This window comes from Oncorhynchus tshawytscha, linkage group LG16 (genome assembly GCF_018296145.1).
Source record: "Oncorhynchus tshawytscha isolate Ot180627B linkage group LG16, Otsh_v2.0, whole genome shotgun sequence".
In the NCBI taxonomy this organism is placed as follows: domain Eukaryota; kingdom Metazoa; phylum Chordata; class Actinopteri; order Salmoniformes; family Salmonidae; genus Oncorhynchus; species Oncorhynchus tshawytscha.
Window position 1 is genome coordinate 72,456,166 of NC_056444.1, and position 19,336 is coordinate 72,475,501.

The following is a 19,336-nucleotide window of genomic DNA, read 5'->3' on the forward strand; positions in this document are numbered from 1 at the left end:
TCTATACATTCTATTTCTATGGGTAAAGTTTCCATCTTTTTTCTTCTTCACTTAATGGCTTTGACTGCTGTTCAGTGGAGCATCATTTTTAAAAATTTTATTTAACCTTTATTTAACTAGGCAAGTCAGTTAAGAACAAATTCTTATTTACAATGACGGCCAAACCCTAACCCGGAAAACTCTGGGCTAATTGTGCACCGCCCTATGGGACTCCCAATCACTGCCAGTTGTGATACAGCCTGGAATCGATCCAGGGTCTGTAATGACACCTCTAGCACTGAGATGCAGTGTCTCGCTGTACCACTCAGGACCAAGTCTATGACTTGGCGTAGCTCAAGGCAACCTAAGATCAATAGATAAAGTGTGTGCATGTGGCATGTGAGAATGAGGAAAAAAGATTTTAGAGAGGTCTCTTCTCGCAGGTCTTCAAAGTGACACAGAAAGAGTGAAGTGATACACGTGTGGGGCAGCAGAGAGGGTTGTTAAATGGCATCAGTACAAGTGTGCAGGCTGGCAACACAATTAGAGTATGCATGGCCATGAATTATGGATGGAGTCCTGTGCAACAGTTTCTATGAGCGTCTGTCATAGGATAGAACAGGATAGGATACACTCCAAGTGTGCTCCTCTCCTTTCTGTGCCCTGGAAAGTTGTGCTCTGACTAGGCAACCCCACGTGTTTCAGTTGGTAGAGCATGGTGCGTACCATGCCAGGGTTGTGGGTTTGATGTCCATTGGGGAGCAGTACGAGAATGTATGCATTAACTACTGTAAGTCGTTCTCTGGATAAGAGTGTCTGCTAAAATGGTGTAAATGTAAGGCACTGTGCTTGGTGACTACCGCCTGTGGGCAACTCCAGGTGATGCATCTCTCTGCCGCCAGCATGAGAGAGGGAAAAGGGTGCTACGCACGCACGCACACACACACACACACACACACACACACACACACACACACACACACACACACACACACACACACACACACACACACACACACACACACACACAAAGATTATGCTTGCTTTAGATGAGCTCTGCATGCTCATCAGCAGGATCTCTGCTAACTAGCTGTTATCTATTATTTTCCTGTTGTGCATGGACAGTGACAGTATTTTCTCTATTTATCCAAGGAGCTATAGCTAATATTGTTGCTAGATGCATACAGTATGACTTCTATTAGTGTATTGTAAATTACAATACATAATTTAGATAAATAATTAATGGTTATTATACGTAGTTATTACAGTATAACGGTTATGTTCTGCGTTTGCAATCATAACACTCTTATCCTTAATGACAAAGTGCTATGCATATAGCTTACAGTTTTACATTCAAACAGATGGATATGAACTATCTATATCCAGGTGGCGGTATTATGATGAGATTAAGAGCATTTTCCCTTCTAGCAGTGAGCTTATATGTGGTCTCTGTGGGCTATAGCCTGTCTCTATGCCACAGGCAGGCTGCATGACAACACGTAGATGGGAGCAGGGGAGGCATGCAGGATGGTCATGGACAGGTGGTTATATGGTGTTGTGTTTGTCTTCATTCCTTCAAGAAAATATCTGAACCCTGAGAGGAGATAAACAGAACAGAATTACTTATTGTGGGTCTTATACTATGTAGTCAATAACCACTGCTCAGGTCATGACTCACTCTTTTTCCAGGTATTACCGACGAAACAGACTGTGTTGGACTAAATTGATTAGAAAAATATTGAATATCAAGGAGTGAAGCACATTCCATATAGCTAGTTACAAATGTAGGATCTTAATTTGATCACCCTGTTGCAGGAGAACTTTCCTGAAATGCAGGACATTTGAAACTTTAGTGTATTTCAGTTTTAAAAAGGCTTCTGGAGTTTGTCATTTCCACTTTGAAATTTCAGACTTGATTTTTCCTTACGAAAATGTTCAATTTATTATAATATACATAATAAATCACATGTCATGTTGCTGCAGGATTATGTTCCTGCTGTAGCAAACTGGCTCAAATTAAGATCCTACATCTGCAGCAGAAGAAGATTACGCCAGTTGGATTTTCTCAATCCTTTTATCTGTTTGATAGCTTAGAAGACTGCAATGATCAGTTTTCTAAGACAAGCAAAAAAGTCTAGTTAACCTCATTGTATTAATACATTAGTTGTTTCACACAGAGGAAAACATCAGCAAGGTCACACATTCAAATACCCCACTCAGTTTTAAGAGGAAATATTTTATTGTGCACTGTGTAGTGCCATCCCAGAGCTTGCCCTTCTTGTACTTTTAAACATGTGCTTAATTAATATGGTGATTGATTCGACACGAGAGCTCCCTAGTATGCTCTTATGTTAGCATGTCTAATCAAGGTTGTGTTGAGAGCATTATCCAGTGTCTCATTGAGGACTGAGGGTGTTCCCCAAATGGCACCTTATTCCCGACAGCCCTATGAACCCTGGTCAAAAGCAATGAACTATGTAGGGAATAGGGTGCCATTTGGGATGCACAGTCAGAAATGACTGGATTAGCAATTAAAAGTACACCTGTGGTTCACTCTGTTTCTATAACTTTCTGCCAAGGCTAGGCAGCAGCATAGCAACATCAGGTAATTACTTGAACACTTAATCTTTCGTAGAACATCACAGCTCTTAAAGGCTTTGTGCAGTCAAAAATGTGATTTTAATGTTAAAAAGAAATATATATATTTCTACACTATGAAGTTGCAATAATACTGTGAAATTGTGAAAATTATGATAATGCCCTTAGTTTAAGAACCGTTTGAAAAGACCGTTTTGGCCTGCTTGGTGACATCAAAAATGGCTATTTTCTAAGGAACGATATATTATTTATAATGAGTGATACCTGGAGAACATTGGACCTCTCTGAAATGAAAATAAATGGCCCTCCAGTAAAATATATATTTTTACCTGACCCTCCCTGAACGTTTGAAAAAAACACAAACAAGTGACCCTCTCCTGAACCCAAAATAATAATGAAAACATAAAGTGCATAGCAAAGAACATGCCTACCGTTTACCCTCACTCCTAGAACAGACCAGTGCCTTAGATATGCAGTTTTAGAAACTGTTCTTGGTTTTGTAAGCATTACATGGCAAAGTAGCCAGAAGATTGTAGTCGCAGTACACCGGAGACAAGGGTAGGGGTGAAAATATCTCTATTTTAACAAAAGCACTGCATTAATCTATAATCTTATTTGCGGTTCAAGAAGAAAAATGCCTTTTATAAACTCATTTCATGCAATTTTACATCATTTTGGAGACAACTACAATATTTTGTAATACCACAGTAGGGCATGACAACAAATGAGCGCATGCAGCAGCACCGAAGTGGTTTTGATTTCTGTACAGGGTACGGGTAAAAAAAGAGGATAGTCTAAGTTTAGAACAGTGCCAAAGTTGTTTATCAATTGTAAAAATTAAGTGCAACAGAACCAGTTCCAACCGAAGTATCTGATCATCAATGATCAACTTCTTTTCATTTGGGAAACATTCATTTATATTTTGTCTCTTCTGTGTTCCATAATTTTCCTTCAATTCACAAGAGGCTGAATGTATCTCACTGGAGAAAGCATCTGAGCAAGTTAAACAGCGCCCTTCTGTCTGTATGTGTAGGCCATCTATCTCATGCTGTCTGGTCCGAAAGAGTATGACATTGTTGCCGCCCATAGAATTGAATGCAAGGAAGCCAGTGAGCATTTGGCCTCTCTTGATAAAAAAGTACAAAATAATAGCCAATCAGCATTGAGCTAAACTGAGTGAGCTCAACTGTGAATGGTCCTGGCGCACCAAGAAAAAGTGTCAAGGGAAGCCAGTTTGGTTTTGGCGTCACTTCTATGAAAATCGTATTGAGAGCTTACATCATTGACAGAAACAACTTGAATTGTTGCATCTTATTATGTTGTTGTCTTCCGGTGGCTAGCTAGCTAAAATTGGCCTTTTCCTAAATTAGCCATGGATGGAGATAGTTTTTGGTCTTGTGGTTTTACTTAATTCTTCGTACTGGCCAATGATTGTATCTGCGATACTGATCCAACCATTAATTCATATATTGTGCCCCTGGCCTGAGACGATGGAAGTTCAATATGTGTCTAGATGTAGAAGGCTAACGTTAAACTAGCTAAAGTTGCCCATGAAAGGAAGTTGAGCTAGCGAACAACTATTTAGCCAGCGAGGACAACAAAAAATCAAAGTGTGTACTGTCAGACAAAGTGATAGACCGTTTCGTCAACATGAAAGAGAGGAGGATGGCATTGGTGTTTCTCTACAAGTAGGGTGAGTCAACATGTTTTTTTCTACTTGCACAAACACGCACGCAAACACACCATCATATTTAGCTTATGTTGATTGGACTAAATCGTTTTTGGCATCTTTTAGTTGTCACTGTATTAGACTAAGCATCGGTGATTTGATGATGTTTAAATGTTGAAGTTTAAATGGTGCTGGATTAGTGGAGGCAGCTCTTGTTTTCTTTGCGACTTGCGGGAACTGTCCGTGGTTCTATATCTATAGTTGTTTAGTGGTCCGAAAATGTCGGAAACATTAACTTACTTGACCATTATGTAGGTTAACTGTTTGTTACATGCAATATACTTTGTGGACATCACCTGACAGAGGTTGCTCTCTGGTTTAATTTATTCTGCTACTGTGTCTTCTTATTGTCTCGGCTTTTAGGCCTATATATCCTGGTCGCAAGGCATGTGGACTAACAGGTTATAGAGCAAACAACGCAATTATCATAACACATAGGTTGTAATATGGCTTTTTTTAAACCCATGGAACACTGTTTGATTCCATGATATTTTTGTTAAAAAATAGATTTGTGTTGACTGTAATTGTTATGCATTTCATTTTTTATTTAACCTTTATTTAACTAGGCAAGTCAGTTAAGAACAAATTCTTATTTACAATGACGGCCTATCCCGGCCAAATTGTGCGCCGCCCTATGGGACTCCCAATCACGGCCGGATGTGATACAGCCTGGATTAGGGCATGGGAAAACAAGAGCATCTGCTAGGCTAAATTGACAAACTAGGCACTAACTGAAAGTCACTCTGGATAAGACCGTCTGCTAAATGACTCAAATGTCGAATGTAAAAATGTAGGCATGCATAGCTCACCGCATGATCCTCAAACCAAAGACTGGCCAAACTCGGGTTTCTAAAAGTGAATTCAAAGGCAGTGTAGAATGACTGTATAGCCTAATATGGCATTTTTCATTTAATTATTATATAATTCTAAGTGATTATTTTTGAAAATGTCATTATATACAGCCTAAATGCGAAATTTATAGGCATATTATAGGCAAATTTATAGGCAAATCCTGAGCACTCCTGCCAGCCTGTAATGTGTCACAAATGCTTCACAATTTATTTCCTAAATGGCAAGCTATAGCCTTGAAATAATAATAATATAGCCTAAATAATACATTTTTGTTCCTTAGCTAGCTTGCTCCTGACTGATTTAGTGTTAGTATGTTTTTTAATAGCCTGTTGAAATGAACATCAATTGATAGTGACAGAATCACACATTACTTCCCAAGCAAAGTACATTTTTGTCTCCTTGTCTATAGAGGGTTGTAGCGCAGCCTCTGAATGTCATGTAGAGAAACCAAAGATATCCCATATGCATCTGAGTCACGTCTTTCCCCTGCATTTAACAGCTTCTTTCTAGTATAAAGCATTGCGGACTAAAGCTTCGTTATAGATCACTTTATATAATCAGTTCCATCATTTTTATAGTAACAAGAGGTAGGCCTATGCTTTTAGCCATTTTCTTTAACAAAAGTCACAATTCCCTCACATATGCTCTCAATTTGAGCCCTGGTTTTAACACACAAAGCCCTTCACTGACAGAGATATTTAAGTAGTGTATGGTGACTGAAGGAATTGACTGACATAGTATATGAATAGTAAACTTTCATTTCATCTGTCAAACAGGTAGGCTTACCTCTTATTTTTTGAATAGGAAAAAATAGGCTCCAACGCAAAGCCCTCTTGTTGTTAGTAGCCTAAATTAAAATTAAAATGAAGACTGTTTACATTATTTAGCCTACTTTCAGCACCCATGCCCTGTCTATCTCTGTGTCTGCCGCTTCATTGTAATGTAAGTTATGTAAATTACTCGAATATGGAGTATTGTGAGTTTACATACACCTTAGCCAAATACAGTTGAAGTCGGAAGTTTACATACACTTAGGTTGGAGACATTAAAACTTGTATTTCAACCACTCCACAAATTTCTTGTTAACAAACTATAGTTTTGGCAAGTCGATTAGGACATCTACTTTGTGCATGACACAAGTCATTTATCCAAAAATTGTTTAGACAAATTACTTCACTTATAATTCACTGTATCACAATTCCAGTGGTTCAAAAGTTTACATACACTAGGTTTGACTGTACCTTTAAACAGCTTGTAAAATTCCAGAAAATTATGGCATGGCTTTAGAAGCTTCTGATAGGCTAATTGACATAATTTGAGTCAATTGGAGGTGTACCTGTGGATGTATTTCAAGGCCTACCTTCAAACTCGGTGCCTCTTTGCTTGACATCATGGGAAAATCAAAATAAATCAGCCAAGACCTCAGAAAAAAATTGTAGACCTCCACAAGTCTGGTTCATCCTTGGAAGCAATTTCCAAACAACTAAAGGTACCAGGTTCATCTGTACAAACAATAGTACGCAAGTATAAACACCATGGGACCACGCAGCCGTCCTACCGCTCAGGAAGGAGACGTGTTATGTCTCCTAGAGATGAACGTACTTTGGTGCGAAAAGTGCAAATCAATCCCAGAACAACAGCAAAGGACCTTGTGAAGATGTATCTATATCCACAGTAAAACTCCTATATCGATATAACCTGATAGCCCGCTCAGCAAGGAAGAAGCCACTGCTCCAAAACTGCCGTAAAAAAAACAGACTACAGTTTGTACATGCACAAAGGGAACAAAGATCCTACTTTTTGGAGAAATGTCCTCTGGTCTGATGAAACAAAAATAGAACAGTTTGGCCATAAGGACCATCATTATGTATGGAGGAAAAAGGGGGATGTTTGCAAGCCGAAGAACACCATCCCAACCATGAAGCATGGTGGTGGCAGCATCATGTTGTGGGGGTGCTTTGCTGCAGGAGAGACTGGTGCACTTCACAAAATAGATGGCTTCATGAGGTAGGAATATTATGCGGATTTTTTGAAGCAACATCTCAAGACATCAGTCAGGAAGTTAAAGCTTTGTCGCAAATGGGTCTTCCAAATAGACAATGACCCCAAGCATACTTCCGAAATTGTGGTGGCAAAATGGCTTAAGGACAACAAAGTCAAGGTATTGGAGTGGCCGTCACAAAACCCTGACCTCAATCCCATAGAAAATTTGTCGGCAGAACTGAAAAAGCATTTTCATACTATTTTTTCATACTGGTCCCCCATGGGACATTTACCCTGTTGCCCTGTCCTCACTGGATGCCGTATATCAGGATGATTTTGACACATTTTGTCATGTTAATTGTTACACAGACACTGACATTTGAATAGAAAAGAACTTTAGTCTTGATGTGGCAAGATTAGAAATATCAGTCTTGTCACATTACATCCAAGGTAAATAAAAACATCAAGGGTCGTGACTGACTACCCACTATACCTGTACTTCTCAACACTCACTCAACACAAATGTTCTATAATATATCATTTATGCCATTTAGCAGACTCAAAGTGTCTTACAGTCATGCGTGCATAACTTTTTAAGGTATAGATGGTCCTGGGAATTTAACCCACTATCCTGCTTTTGTAAGCACCATGCTCTACCAGCTGAGCTACAGAGGACCACAATTTTCTTATTAAACATAATATAAGAAAATGATGGTCCAAGGTAACATAATTAACATGGAGGAAAGGAAAGTAAAAGGGACAGAAGGGAATGGAATATATTTGTGGCGTGGTGTTTAAAATGACCTTGTAATGTAGGAAATACTTAAACATTATTTCTCCTTCTAGATGAGACCTCTTGCTTTGGCCCAGAGCAGAGCAGAATGATCAATACATAAAGAAGCAGAGTGCAGTGAGCACCCCGCACACCCCTGTCAGATTGGGGCTTTTTAATTAACTGACGGTCGACCTATTAAATTAAGACGAGCAGAATAGCATAGAATCTAGCTGCATATTACTTCTAAAACCTTAACCTTGAACTGGGTGTTACTTAATCAGTGCATGAATCCATCCCTGACTGCATATCACAATAATTCCTTACCATATTTAATTTGAAAGTGTTTTAGTGTAATAGTGTACTCCTTTTCCCAGCTCCTGCAGTATACACAGAGGTTGTTAGGTAAAACAAAAATTCCCATCAGTTTGTATTTGATAGAATACAAATGAGTGCACCCCAAAGGCACTCGAGAGAGATAATTAATCCAAGCACCTTTTGTCTTCAGTTATTTCATTTCAAGTTGCAGGTACAGGAAAAAGAGTATCTCCCTGTCAAGAGTAAAACCATTCATGTGTCGTTTTTGAGTGAGTGTGTTGATCTTGTTTTCCTGATTTTTCCCCCAGATATTTTCCTCAAAAGTTTCCATGTGCAGCCAGGAGAACTAAAGGACAAACTGTTCTTGGTTAATGAGGGTGAGGGAGGCTTCTCTGACGAACAGATCACTTCCCTGAGGAGGTAAGAAGGGATTACATGTTGCATTCATGTTGCAGATTAATCTCGAATTTGGATACAACTGCAGTTGCCTGCATTGAGAAGGAAACAAATGCAGACTTGATGCAGGATTGTATCAAGTCCGATGCAGGGCAGCAGTATAACTTGTAAGATTTGACATGGTACATACACAAGACCAGTAAGGGGGCAGGTTGGTAAAACATTAGGTTGTGTAAGAACAAGTGTTACGAGTGCAGGGTACATACAGGGATCATATATACAGGAATAAACCCAATGAAACCTATGAGACATGACAAGGCACAAGCAGTAGTCTCTATAGCGTTTGCTCTAATACTAAAGAGCAGATGCCAGAACCTTTTACCAGAGCAGACTACTAATAAAACTTTCATTGGTGAGGTATTTGAGGAGATAGACACTATTGAGTTACTCTCAGGGGTGTAACACTGAAAGCCGGGTAAAATGCTTACCTCCTTCTCTACAGTTTACTCAGTGCTTTCTTTCGGTGAGGTGCTGACCTGATCAAAGAACTGTGATCTAATGTATCTCATAGAGGATTATATTTATTCTATGAAAACGTAATATATATTTTAATGTGGCATCGCGTGGGCATCAGGAATACAATCTCTAATAGAAACCACTCCCCACAGGGCCTGCAATATTAATGACATGCGGCTATAGCTCTATAGCTCTAATCCAGCGCCACATCCCAGGGCTCATGAAAAAGTGAATGTCTGGTTTGGAGTTGAAATACACTCAGATGACAGAGGATAGGAGAAAAAGAGATTCCATTTGGGTTCAAACTCAGTGCAAGTGAATGACTGGATGGTCGTAGCTGGCATCAACGGTCCTGCTGCTTCATAGGAGCTGACGGAAGCCATCAGAGCTACTTGGCTTTTAATCACTCCCCTTTCTCCGGGTCACTGGAAATCAGCCTAGCATTATGGCTCTCTCAGAGAAAGAGAGAGAAAGGGGGCATGGCATTGCATGATCCTAAATGGGACATTGACCTATTTCCTTTATAGAGCACTACCTGGCTACCACTACTTGGTGCCATTTTGGATGAAGCCCAGATTGTGTGTCTTGTGAAAAAGTGTTTGTTGTATTTCACTTAATTTATGCATTGTAACTGAAAATGGTGACTCCTTTTATTCAATTACCAAAGCCTCAGTGCCATTCAGACTATGTAGACAACTGATCTATAGTCAGACTATACTGACTGACTGAGGGAGGCATTATATTTAGCCTGACTTATTATTAGACATTGAGGAGGAATGAAATGTCACACCGTATCGATAAGATGTCAACTACTGTTTGGATCTGCAGCAAAGCAGAGCAGATCCACTCAACCCTAACATTGCTTATTGACTCTTATGACACAATCAAGAGGGAACTCTCTTATGACATGAAAAATGACAAACTGGGATTTATGTTGTGATTTATGTTTAACAAAGACAAAAAAAGAACATAACAAAGACATAACAAAGACATACATTTAAATATGTTAAATATGTTTCCTTTATAGATTTGTACCTACCTCAGACGATGTGGAAATGTATAAATCTTACAAGGGGTCTGTGTCAGAGCTGCATGTTGTGGACCAGTACATGATGGAGGTAAGTATCTTAGCATGCCATGCTTTCCAAGACTACGGTAATGCCTTACCGTACCTACTTATCACAGATGTCCTAGATAAACCTTAATGTTTGCAATTTTGATTTTGTTTACATAAATTAGAAGAAGAAGCTCTTACCGTCCATGTGCTGTGCATGCTTCATGAATGGATGACCAATTAAAGTAATTATAAACACCTTGTGAATTTTAATGAGGGGATGTGATGGATCTACAAAATAAACCACATTTTTCAATTCCTGAAAAGGGTTAGTTCACCCAAATTACATGACACATTGATTGACTTACCCTGTAAGCAGTCTATGGACAATGTATTACAGCGATCCATGCTTTGGTCTAGTTACCCTGGCACTGTTTCCACATGCTAATGTTTTAGCATTTGTTGCACAAATCCCATTCATGTCATGGGACTGATATTAGTATTTTTCATGCATCACGTTCAAATCATCCAAAAGTATATTCAATTTATTGTGAAACTAAGTCACTTAGAGATGATTTGAACATGATGTGCGAAAAATGCTAATATCGGTCCCATGACTAGAATGGGAATTGTGCCACAAATGCTAAAACGTTAGTAAGGAAACCAATATGTAATTTTGTTGAGCTATATCTTTAAATTTCCAGGATGCTGATGTTATGTAATTTCTGCATCAATGATTTGTATGGTAATAATATGCATTTCTTCCTCTATGATTCCTCTTCTCCTTATGGAGTCCTGCTGTATCCTTAGTCACCTTTATCCCCCTTCACACATACTGGATGATGAGGCTTCCCACCTCTAGATACACTGTAAAAGTACCCCATGTGGTTGATGATGGGCAGAAGGGATGGCAGATGCGCCAAGAAGCAAGATCAGCCGGCCATGTTCTTCACACTATGATCTGACACCATGCATAGGGATATGTTGGGAGACATTGTGGCAGTAACACCTCTCATGGTGGAAGGGCTTAGCATCACAGTTTGTGTCCTCAGTTCACATGCATCCTGTAGTGTTTCCAAGGTTCTCTGGGTAAGAGGGGTTTTTAGTGAGTCCCATATTCAACCTTTGAGATAAACTAAAAAGGGATGTCCCTTGTAACAATTTTCAAAGTAATGTTTTTATTTAGGTAGGTCATATGTATCAGTATGTTAATAAGCGGGTCTTGAAAAATGTATATTACAAAAGATTCAGCTACACGCTGTCTGTAGTAGCTAATTAATTACAAGGATCAAGAAATAACCCCAAACCTAACATCTTTCACTAATCCCGATCAGACCAAGGCCCTTAGGCTTCTGGGGCCTAATGCACCTGTGCATGAACGACAGTGTCTGGGGCCTGATGCACCTGTGCATGAACGAGACACTGTTGCGTGACAACCCAGAGTGATTCATTAGAGGTTAGCAACCAACCCAAAGGTCGACTAGGCAGCTCAGCCAATCTTTTCAAGATGTCAAGCCTTCAGCTTCTCTGCTAAATCAAACTGAAGACAAGACAGCCCACAACATACCCACCAGGGAATCTTAGCTCTTAGATGTAGCTGCTCCTGTTAGAGAGGAAGGGTTGAGGAGAGTCTTTAGGAAGAAGTAATTAGTAGCCACCCCAAAGTGTCTCTTAAGCGGATCCCAGTAGACAGAGTGTTTTTTAAATCAATCTGAAAAATCACATATGAATAGAATGTGTGATATTGTGTGTGTTTGTGTGTGGTGTGCATGTGGTATGTGTGTGTGGGTTCTGTGTCTACATTCTGTGACTGTGTATTACTCATGTAACTGCCTCCCCATTACAGATGTGCAACATTCCTTACCTGAACTCCAGACTGGACCTGCTGCTGACTCTAAGAGAGCTGCCCATAAGCATGGAGGATCTGCAGCCGGTGAGTTCACTTTGGCCTGATATGAACATTAGCTTAATATCAACACTAGCATACTACAGCTGTAGGATCTTAATTTGAGCCAATGTTCTACAGCAGCAAAATCATGTTTGAAATTTTGAAGTGGAAATTACACACTTCAGAAGCCTTTTTAAAGTTCAAATACACTACAAATGTAAAATGTCCTGCATTGCAGGAAAGTTCCCCTGTAACAGGGTAATCAAATTAAGATCATATGTCTGAACTTAGTATGAAGCAATGCTTTGGACATGCATTCTGAGTGGTAGGACATATTGAATGTTATTGGTTTATTCTGATCCTCATTAGCTTTTTCTGAAGCAGCAGCTACTTTTCCTAGAGTCCACAAAAAATACAAAACATGACAAGTAACAAAACACTGATACACTGATAGACAAGGACAGGCACACAAATGTAAAATAAAACAATAAACAAACAATGCAAAAAAATCTACAAACAATACAAAGAAAATGTGTGTTAGAATGTGTCTGTGTGTCCCCTTTTTAAAGGTAATGTTGCTGTTTGCTTGGGAGTTTCATGTGATTATGGGTCTGTATAATACTGTGCGTTGCCGTGAATTCATTTTGGACTTGGAGACTTTGAAGAGACCCATTGTGGCATGTCTTGTGGGGTATGTATGGGTGTCTGAGCTGAATGTTATTCGATTATGCAGACTATCTGGAATTTTCATTACAGTAATCCTTCTCATAAAAAACTAGAAGAGAGGTACTTAATCTCTCCTCAACCCTCAACCAGGAAAGACTGGCAGGCATGTTGTTGATGTTAGTTCTCTATTTTGCAGTTAAGGACTTCATGGTGTGCTGCTCTGTTTTGAGCCAGCTGCAGCTTTGCTAAGTCTTTCTTTGCTGCACTTGACCATATTACCGGACAGTAATCAAGATGGGACAAGAACAGAGCCTGAACAACTAGTACAGTTGATGTTTGTGTCAAAGTCATTCTAGCCTTGTGTAAATCTGCCCTGAGGGACACCCCACAGTAAATATCTAGTGTTAGAGAAGCTTCCATTGAATAACACTCTGGGTTCTATTGGATAAATAACTATCCAACCATGTGATGGCAGGTGATGTAAAGCCATAGCAAGTGAGTTTCTTCAATAACAACTTCTGATCAATAACATCAAAGGCTACACTGAAAGGTAACCATACACCTCCAACTATCATCTTATTATCTATTTAGTTTAACCAATCATCTGTCTTCTGAGTCAGTGCAGTACAAGTTGAGTGCTGCTGAAAGTCAGTTGTTAACTTGTTCTCTAAAAAATAGCATTGTATTTGGTCAAACAATTCTCTCCATCAGTTTACTAATGGAGTGGTTGTTAGAGCCAGCAAAGGGAGCTTTACTATTTTTAGGTAGTGGAATTGGTTTAGCTTCCTTCCACACACACACTCTTTTGGCTTTGGTTAAGGATATCGAAAATTGGGGTGGCAATGCAGTCTGCTACCATTCTCAATAGTTTTCCATCAAGATTGTCTATACCTGGTGGCTTATCATTATTGATGGATAATAATCGTTTTTCCACCTCCCCCACATGAATTTGACCAAATTCAAAATAGCAATCCTTCTCTTTCATTATTGTTATCAGAGCAACATAAATATTTTATATCTTCAACAAAAGAGTCATGAGAAATAATTTTGTATGATCTCTTATAACTTTCTTTAGGCCTAACCTTTGGCAATTTGGCTTTCCTTGTTATTGCCACAATGTTACGGTCACTACAGCCAATGGTTACTGATATTGCTTAGGAGCAGAGCTCTGCAGCATTAGTGAAGATATGATCAATACAAGTGAATGTCACAGATCCAACACTATTGGTATGACCTGAGTCATATTACAGGCATAAGTCACATTTAGAAGATTCCTCTTAAGAGGAAAGCTATTTGCTAACCAGTTCAGGTCACCCAGAAAATAGCCCTCTCTGTTATTAACATCACAAACACTATCAACTTCTTCACACACATAATCTAAATATTGACTGTTAGCACTTGGTGGCCAATAGCAACACCCTAAACCAATAGGCATGCGATGAGGCAGGTGAAACTGCAAAAACAACACTTCAATAACACTTGACATGAGATCTTCTCTAAGCATTACAGGGATATGGCTCTAAAAATATACAACACCTCCCCCATAGGCATTCCTGTCTCTTCTGTAGATGTTACATCCTTGTATTGCTACTGCTGCATCATCAAAGGAATGATCTAAGTGAGTCTCAAAGATGGCTAATATATGAACATTAACTGATGCTATCAAGTTATTGGTTTCATTAACCTAATTTTTAAGGCTACATATCATAATATGGGCTATTTTAGCCCTTTCATGTGTAGCTGTTCAGATAGATAAAATATGGAAAAGAACAAACAAGAGAAAAAAACAACAGCATAATTCAGAAGTCCATCAACCAGTTGATATGTGTAAGTGGCTTGGCTCTCTCATCCTGTCCAAGCTTTTGGGAGGGAGGGTAGACAATGAGCCTGCCATAGCAAATGTAAGCAATGTCCCCATGTGCTCTGGCAGCTTTCATGGCTGGGATAAGTTTTTTCCTCTTCTGGCGCACAGCTTAAAGATAGTCCTCGTTGAGGAAGATGTACGTTCCTCTAAAGTTCTTGGCTCTTTCCAGAACAGCCACCCTTGTCCTTGAACCTCAGGAACTTGACCACGATCAGCCTGGGTGTCACGTTCTGTCCTTAGTTCTGTTGTTGTTTTAGTATGGTCAGGGCGTGAGTTGGGTAGGTTGTCTATGTTCCTTTTTCTATGATTTGGTATTTCTGTGTTTGGCCTGGTATGGTTCTCAATCAGAGGCAGCTGTCATTCGTTGTCCCTGATTGAGAACCATACTTAGGTAGCCTGGTTTCAATTTTGAGTGGTGGGTGATTATTTTATGTGTCAGTGTTTGTTTCCACATGGGACTGTTTAGTTTGTTTCGGTTATTCACATTGTTATTTTGTAGTTTAGTGTTCATGTAAATAAAGTATAATTATGGACACTTACCACGCCACACATTGGTCCGATCTCTCCTACTCCTCCACAGAGGAGGAAGAAGAAAATCGTTACACTGGGCCTGTCACCTGGGCCAGTGGTGAGTTTTCCAGTACTGTGGGCTCGTTCCATCTCAATCTTCCTGTGGTCCGTCTTCAGTTTCTCAGTGATCATTCCGTTTACATTGTCCTCCCCTTCTGACATTTTCTGATTCTACAAGAAGTTGGGGAAACAACCACATAAAAATAAAAGCCGTACATTTAGAGAATTATTCTGAATTAGGTGTGATCTCGTTAAGATTCTGCAATTCCATCAACAACGATGTTGTTCCGCCTTGATTGTCCCTTGAGGTAATCTGATTTCTCCGTTGTTATCATGAATCCACATACTGAACTGATATCCTCTCTCAATGACTTACCGATTGCTGTCATCTTTCTGTTGTCCTGTTTAAACTCACATAGACACTTTAACCTCTGTAGAATTCAGCATCCAGAAACACCTGTTGTGTTCTGCCTAGACTCATATTCTCTCCACTCTGCATTAACAACTCACTGTGACCATTAGCTATCTGCTGTAGATGCAGATAGCTAGTGCATTCAACTGGTAGACAAAAAACGTTGTATTGTCACATACACAGGATAGACTAGACCTGAGCATAAGCGAAAAACCTAATAACAATTGAATGGGTGCACAAGATATTAACATTACAATGTATTGCATGGAATATATTATGTTTACCTTTCAAAGACGGTATCCTCACCAACAATTTTCTTTGTTAATGTGAATTGTGTTTCATCAAGAAGTTGCAATTTGTTCCTGCAATGTAGGCTGATAATGGTTAGCATTTCAATCTAACAACAATATAAAAAAGAAGAACATAAGTCAATTCTCTAATGCAAAATGTCATCTTAATTCATCATGGTTTATAACATAAATAAAATGGACTTCTGAAAAGGTAAGTAAGAAACTCAAAAGCTTTCTCCTCTTTAAAAGTACCTAAGCTCTTAGAGTTAAAGTGCGAAACTGAAGTATTTTTGTTCAATTCATTTGTTGCTGGATAGTTAAATTCCACTCATGAAAGAATGGCATGAGATGCACTTTTACATAACCTTCTACGTTTGTGAAATGCAAATAATTTTCTATCGCCTTAATTCAACAAATAAATGTTCCACCTCACACCTTAATATATTAAATAGCAATTTGTAAAATCCAAATGTTGTTTACACATATTGTATGAAAACCCTTTTCACCCCTCTACCATCTAAAAATACTTTCCAAAATGTAGTTGCAATTCATAGACAGTAGCACAGTGTTGATTATGGATTATTACGTGATTATGGAATGGTTTGTGTACTGCATTCTGTGTGTGTACTGTATATTGCAGGATTATCCTAAAGATAATTATGTGAGATAGTAACATCTGCCTGTGCCTTGCATTTATTTGTTGTTGGAGTTTTGGTTAGTCACACAGTCGGTTTGACTTCTATTACTATGGTACATGGTCTGTACCTCTAAATCCAAATAGGATATTTGTATCTGATAAGATCTTACTCCGATCTTCTGCTATGCAAGAAACTATTATTCTCAATTTTGCAGTATAGGGTGACAATTAATATTCTTGTTGCTGTCATGAGCCCAGCAGTTTGTATTTGTATGTCAGACCTATTCTTTGCACAATCAATTCAATTGGACAGTGCAGTTAGATTAACAAGAATTTAAGCTTTCTGCCAATATCAGATATGTCTATGCCCTGGGAAATTTTCTTGTTACTTTTCTTGTTAATCGCATTAGCTCAACCGTCCCATGGGGGACCCACCGATCCTGTAGAGGTTTTAAGTAACCGTCTGTCGTTTGTAACCATACCATATGTAACATATCATACTAATTAGAGTTCCCAGATTCACATTTACTATGTTATGTATAGTCTATGAGACCAGGCTGCAATGAGAGGTTGCCCTCTTCAAAACCTGATTTGCATTCTTTGTATTTGCATTCTGCTCTGTTAAGGCTTGAGGAGGTCACACTAGTGTGCTATGGGAAGTTACTTTGTAAACTTGAGCATATGGTTGGATGTTGTATCAGACACGCACCTTTGCTAAGTGGATTTGTTTTTCCAGAGGGCTGCTCTATCTCCCAACTACATCCCATCCTCACCTTCCTCCTTACTTTACTAGCAGACCTGGAAATTCTGTGTTGAGAGAGATTGCAAACAAAATCTAATACCTGTCCCATTTTTTTATACATTCTATGAATATCGTGCAGTGTGCACCATGTTTCTTAGATATATAAGACACAATTGCTTGTGATAGGATGGTTAAAAACTGTGTATGAATGATAACAAATAATATAATCTGAAAACCACAATGAAATGCATATGATGAAAATATAATTACTTTTGCAATGTAGAACAAGTCAATCTACTTGTTTACTTCAAAATACAAGCCTGTCATCCAAAATAAATGTGTGCTATTGAAATTTTGTCACGTCTCTAGTCTGACTGCAAATTTACTTGAAAACCAAAAATGATTTCGCCTGGGTTTACTCAACTCTCATAAGCTCATGAATCAGACAAAACAAAAGAGTCTGATTCAGACAAAAAGAGTGAGTATGAAGTTGGATTAGTGAAATGACTTCTCCTGAACCACTATCTTTGTCTTTCAGCTGATTAACCAGAAGATCAGGATGTGCACGCAGTTGTACAGCTCCAGGTCGTTTGTCTCCGTGCTGGAGTACCTGCTGGCCATTGGCAATTACCTCAATGAGAACGCAGGGAAGGGAAAGGCCAAGGGATTCCGCCTCTCCTCCTTAACTAAAGTAGGTGCTCCTCTCCTCTGTTGTCACCTGACCTTTGGTGGAGTGTCCAGCACTAGGCTAATAAAACTTCTCATTGATATACACAGACAGATCTCCCTCCTCCTTCTCGCTCCTTTCAATTTCTCCTCCTATCCATCCTCTGCCTGGTCAGCTGAGTCCAACTCAGGTTGGGTCATTACCCGTAGTGTGTCTAACTCTGACACGCAGGTAATTGTATCACCGCCTGGCTTCACAAATCAAATGGAACCTCTTGCCATGGCGCAGATGCTGGGTTGGTGGACATTGGACAAGTCTACTGTGAGGTACCCTACAATTCACAGTGGGCAATGGCAGCCGCAACTTCTTTCACCTTACTGGTCCTTTTCTTTAAATCTCAATATTGGTAGTCTTAGATTAGCCTTGTTTTGGATTAGACTACTTGTTTATTAGATACATGCTTTTTTTATACATTTATCTGGGATCATTTTAGATCTCTCTGAACTATTAGAATAGGTCTTTCAGCATAGTAGACGACTCCTTGGCAGTTTCTATAGATTGCCGCCTGAGCCGCTGCTGTGTTGTACTGGTCCCCTGATGGGAAGATTTAATGGCACTTTGCCCCAGATTTAAAATGCTTCCTCTCTATCTAATAAGACTGGAGTCTCTTACTCCCAAAGCCTCACATAGAAGGTTTGAAGGTGAAACAGAGAGGGCTAAATTGTTTGCACTGTGAGGGGACTCTATGTTTTGAAATAAATGGCTGGACCTGGAAGTTGATACAGTAACTGTAAGGTAAGAGAAAGCCATAGAGGTTGTTGTTGTTAATCTTCAAGTTGATGATGCATGCATCTCTTCTAGACTGGTCCTCAGGGAAGTGCCCTGGACTTCAAATTGGTAAACAACGTAACCTAAAAAAGACTATGGAATAAATCCCATCACAGGATTAGAGAGAGAGAGATGTCCCCTTTGCATTTCAATTAAGACAGAAGGCATAAGCCACTGTGATTGCAGCAAGGCTTGAATTTTAGAAAGATCATTTACATTTGATATAAATAGGTTGAATATGGATGCATTTTTATTGAATATTTTCATTCATTTTCAGGAAACTTAACACTCCAAGTATTTTTTTATTCACAGAAAAAGCTCCCCACAGTCTAAGTAAGGACACAACGTATTACGGCTCTAGTAAAGGTGATAATGACTCTGCATGTAATATGGAAGCTTTTATGATGTAATGTTTGTGTCATGATGTGATGATTTTTGTTTTGATTTGTTTTCAAATCAAATTGATAACAAACACACAGCCATATCTGAGTAACAAAAGCAATACCTTGAACAATCAGTTGACCTCATCAAGTTAATGCAAAAATGGAAGAGTCAAGGAAAACCTTGTGGATTGT

General features: G+C 39.1%; 1 protein-coding gene across 2 annotated transcripts in view; it reads left to right on the forward strand.

Annotated features, from left to right (window-relative positions):
• Positions 1-19,336, forward strand: part of LOC112216295 (protein diaphanous homolog 1) — a 47,670-nt gene that overhangs the window by 11,300 nt on the left and 17,034 nt on the right. For both annotated transcript variants that reach the window (XM_042299595.1, XM_024376184.2), the window contains exons 9-12: positions 8,540-8,651; positions 10,171-10,261; positions 12,044-12,130; positions 17,805-17,957. In XM_042299595.1, the coding sequence (XP_042155529.1) occupies positions 8,540-8,651; positions 10,171-10,261; positions 12,044-12,130; positions 17,805-17,957 (443 nt within the window). The remainder of the gene's footprint in view (positions 1-8,539; positions 8,652-10,170; positions 10,262-12,043; positions 12,131-17,804; positions 17,958-19,336) is intronic.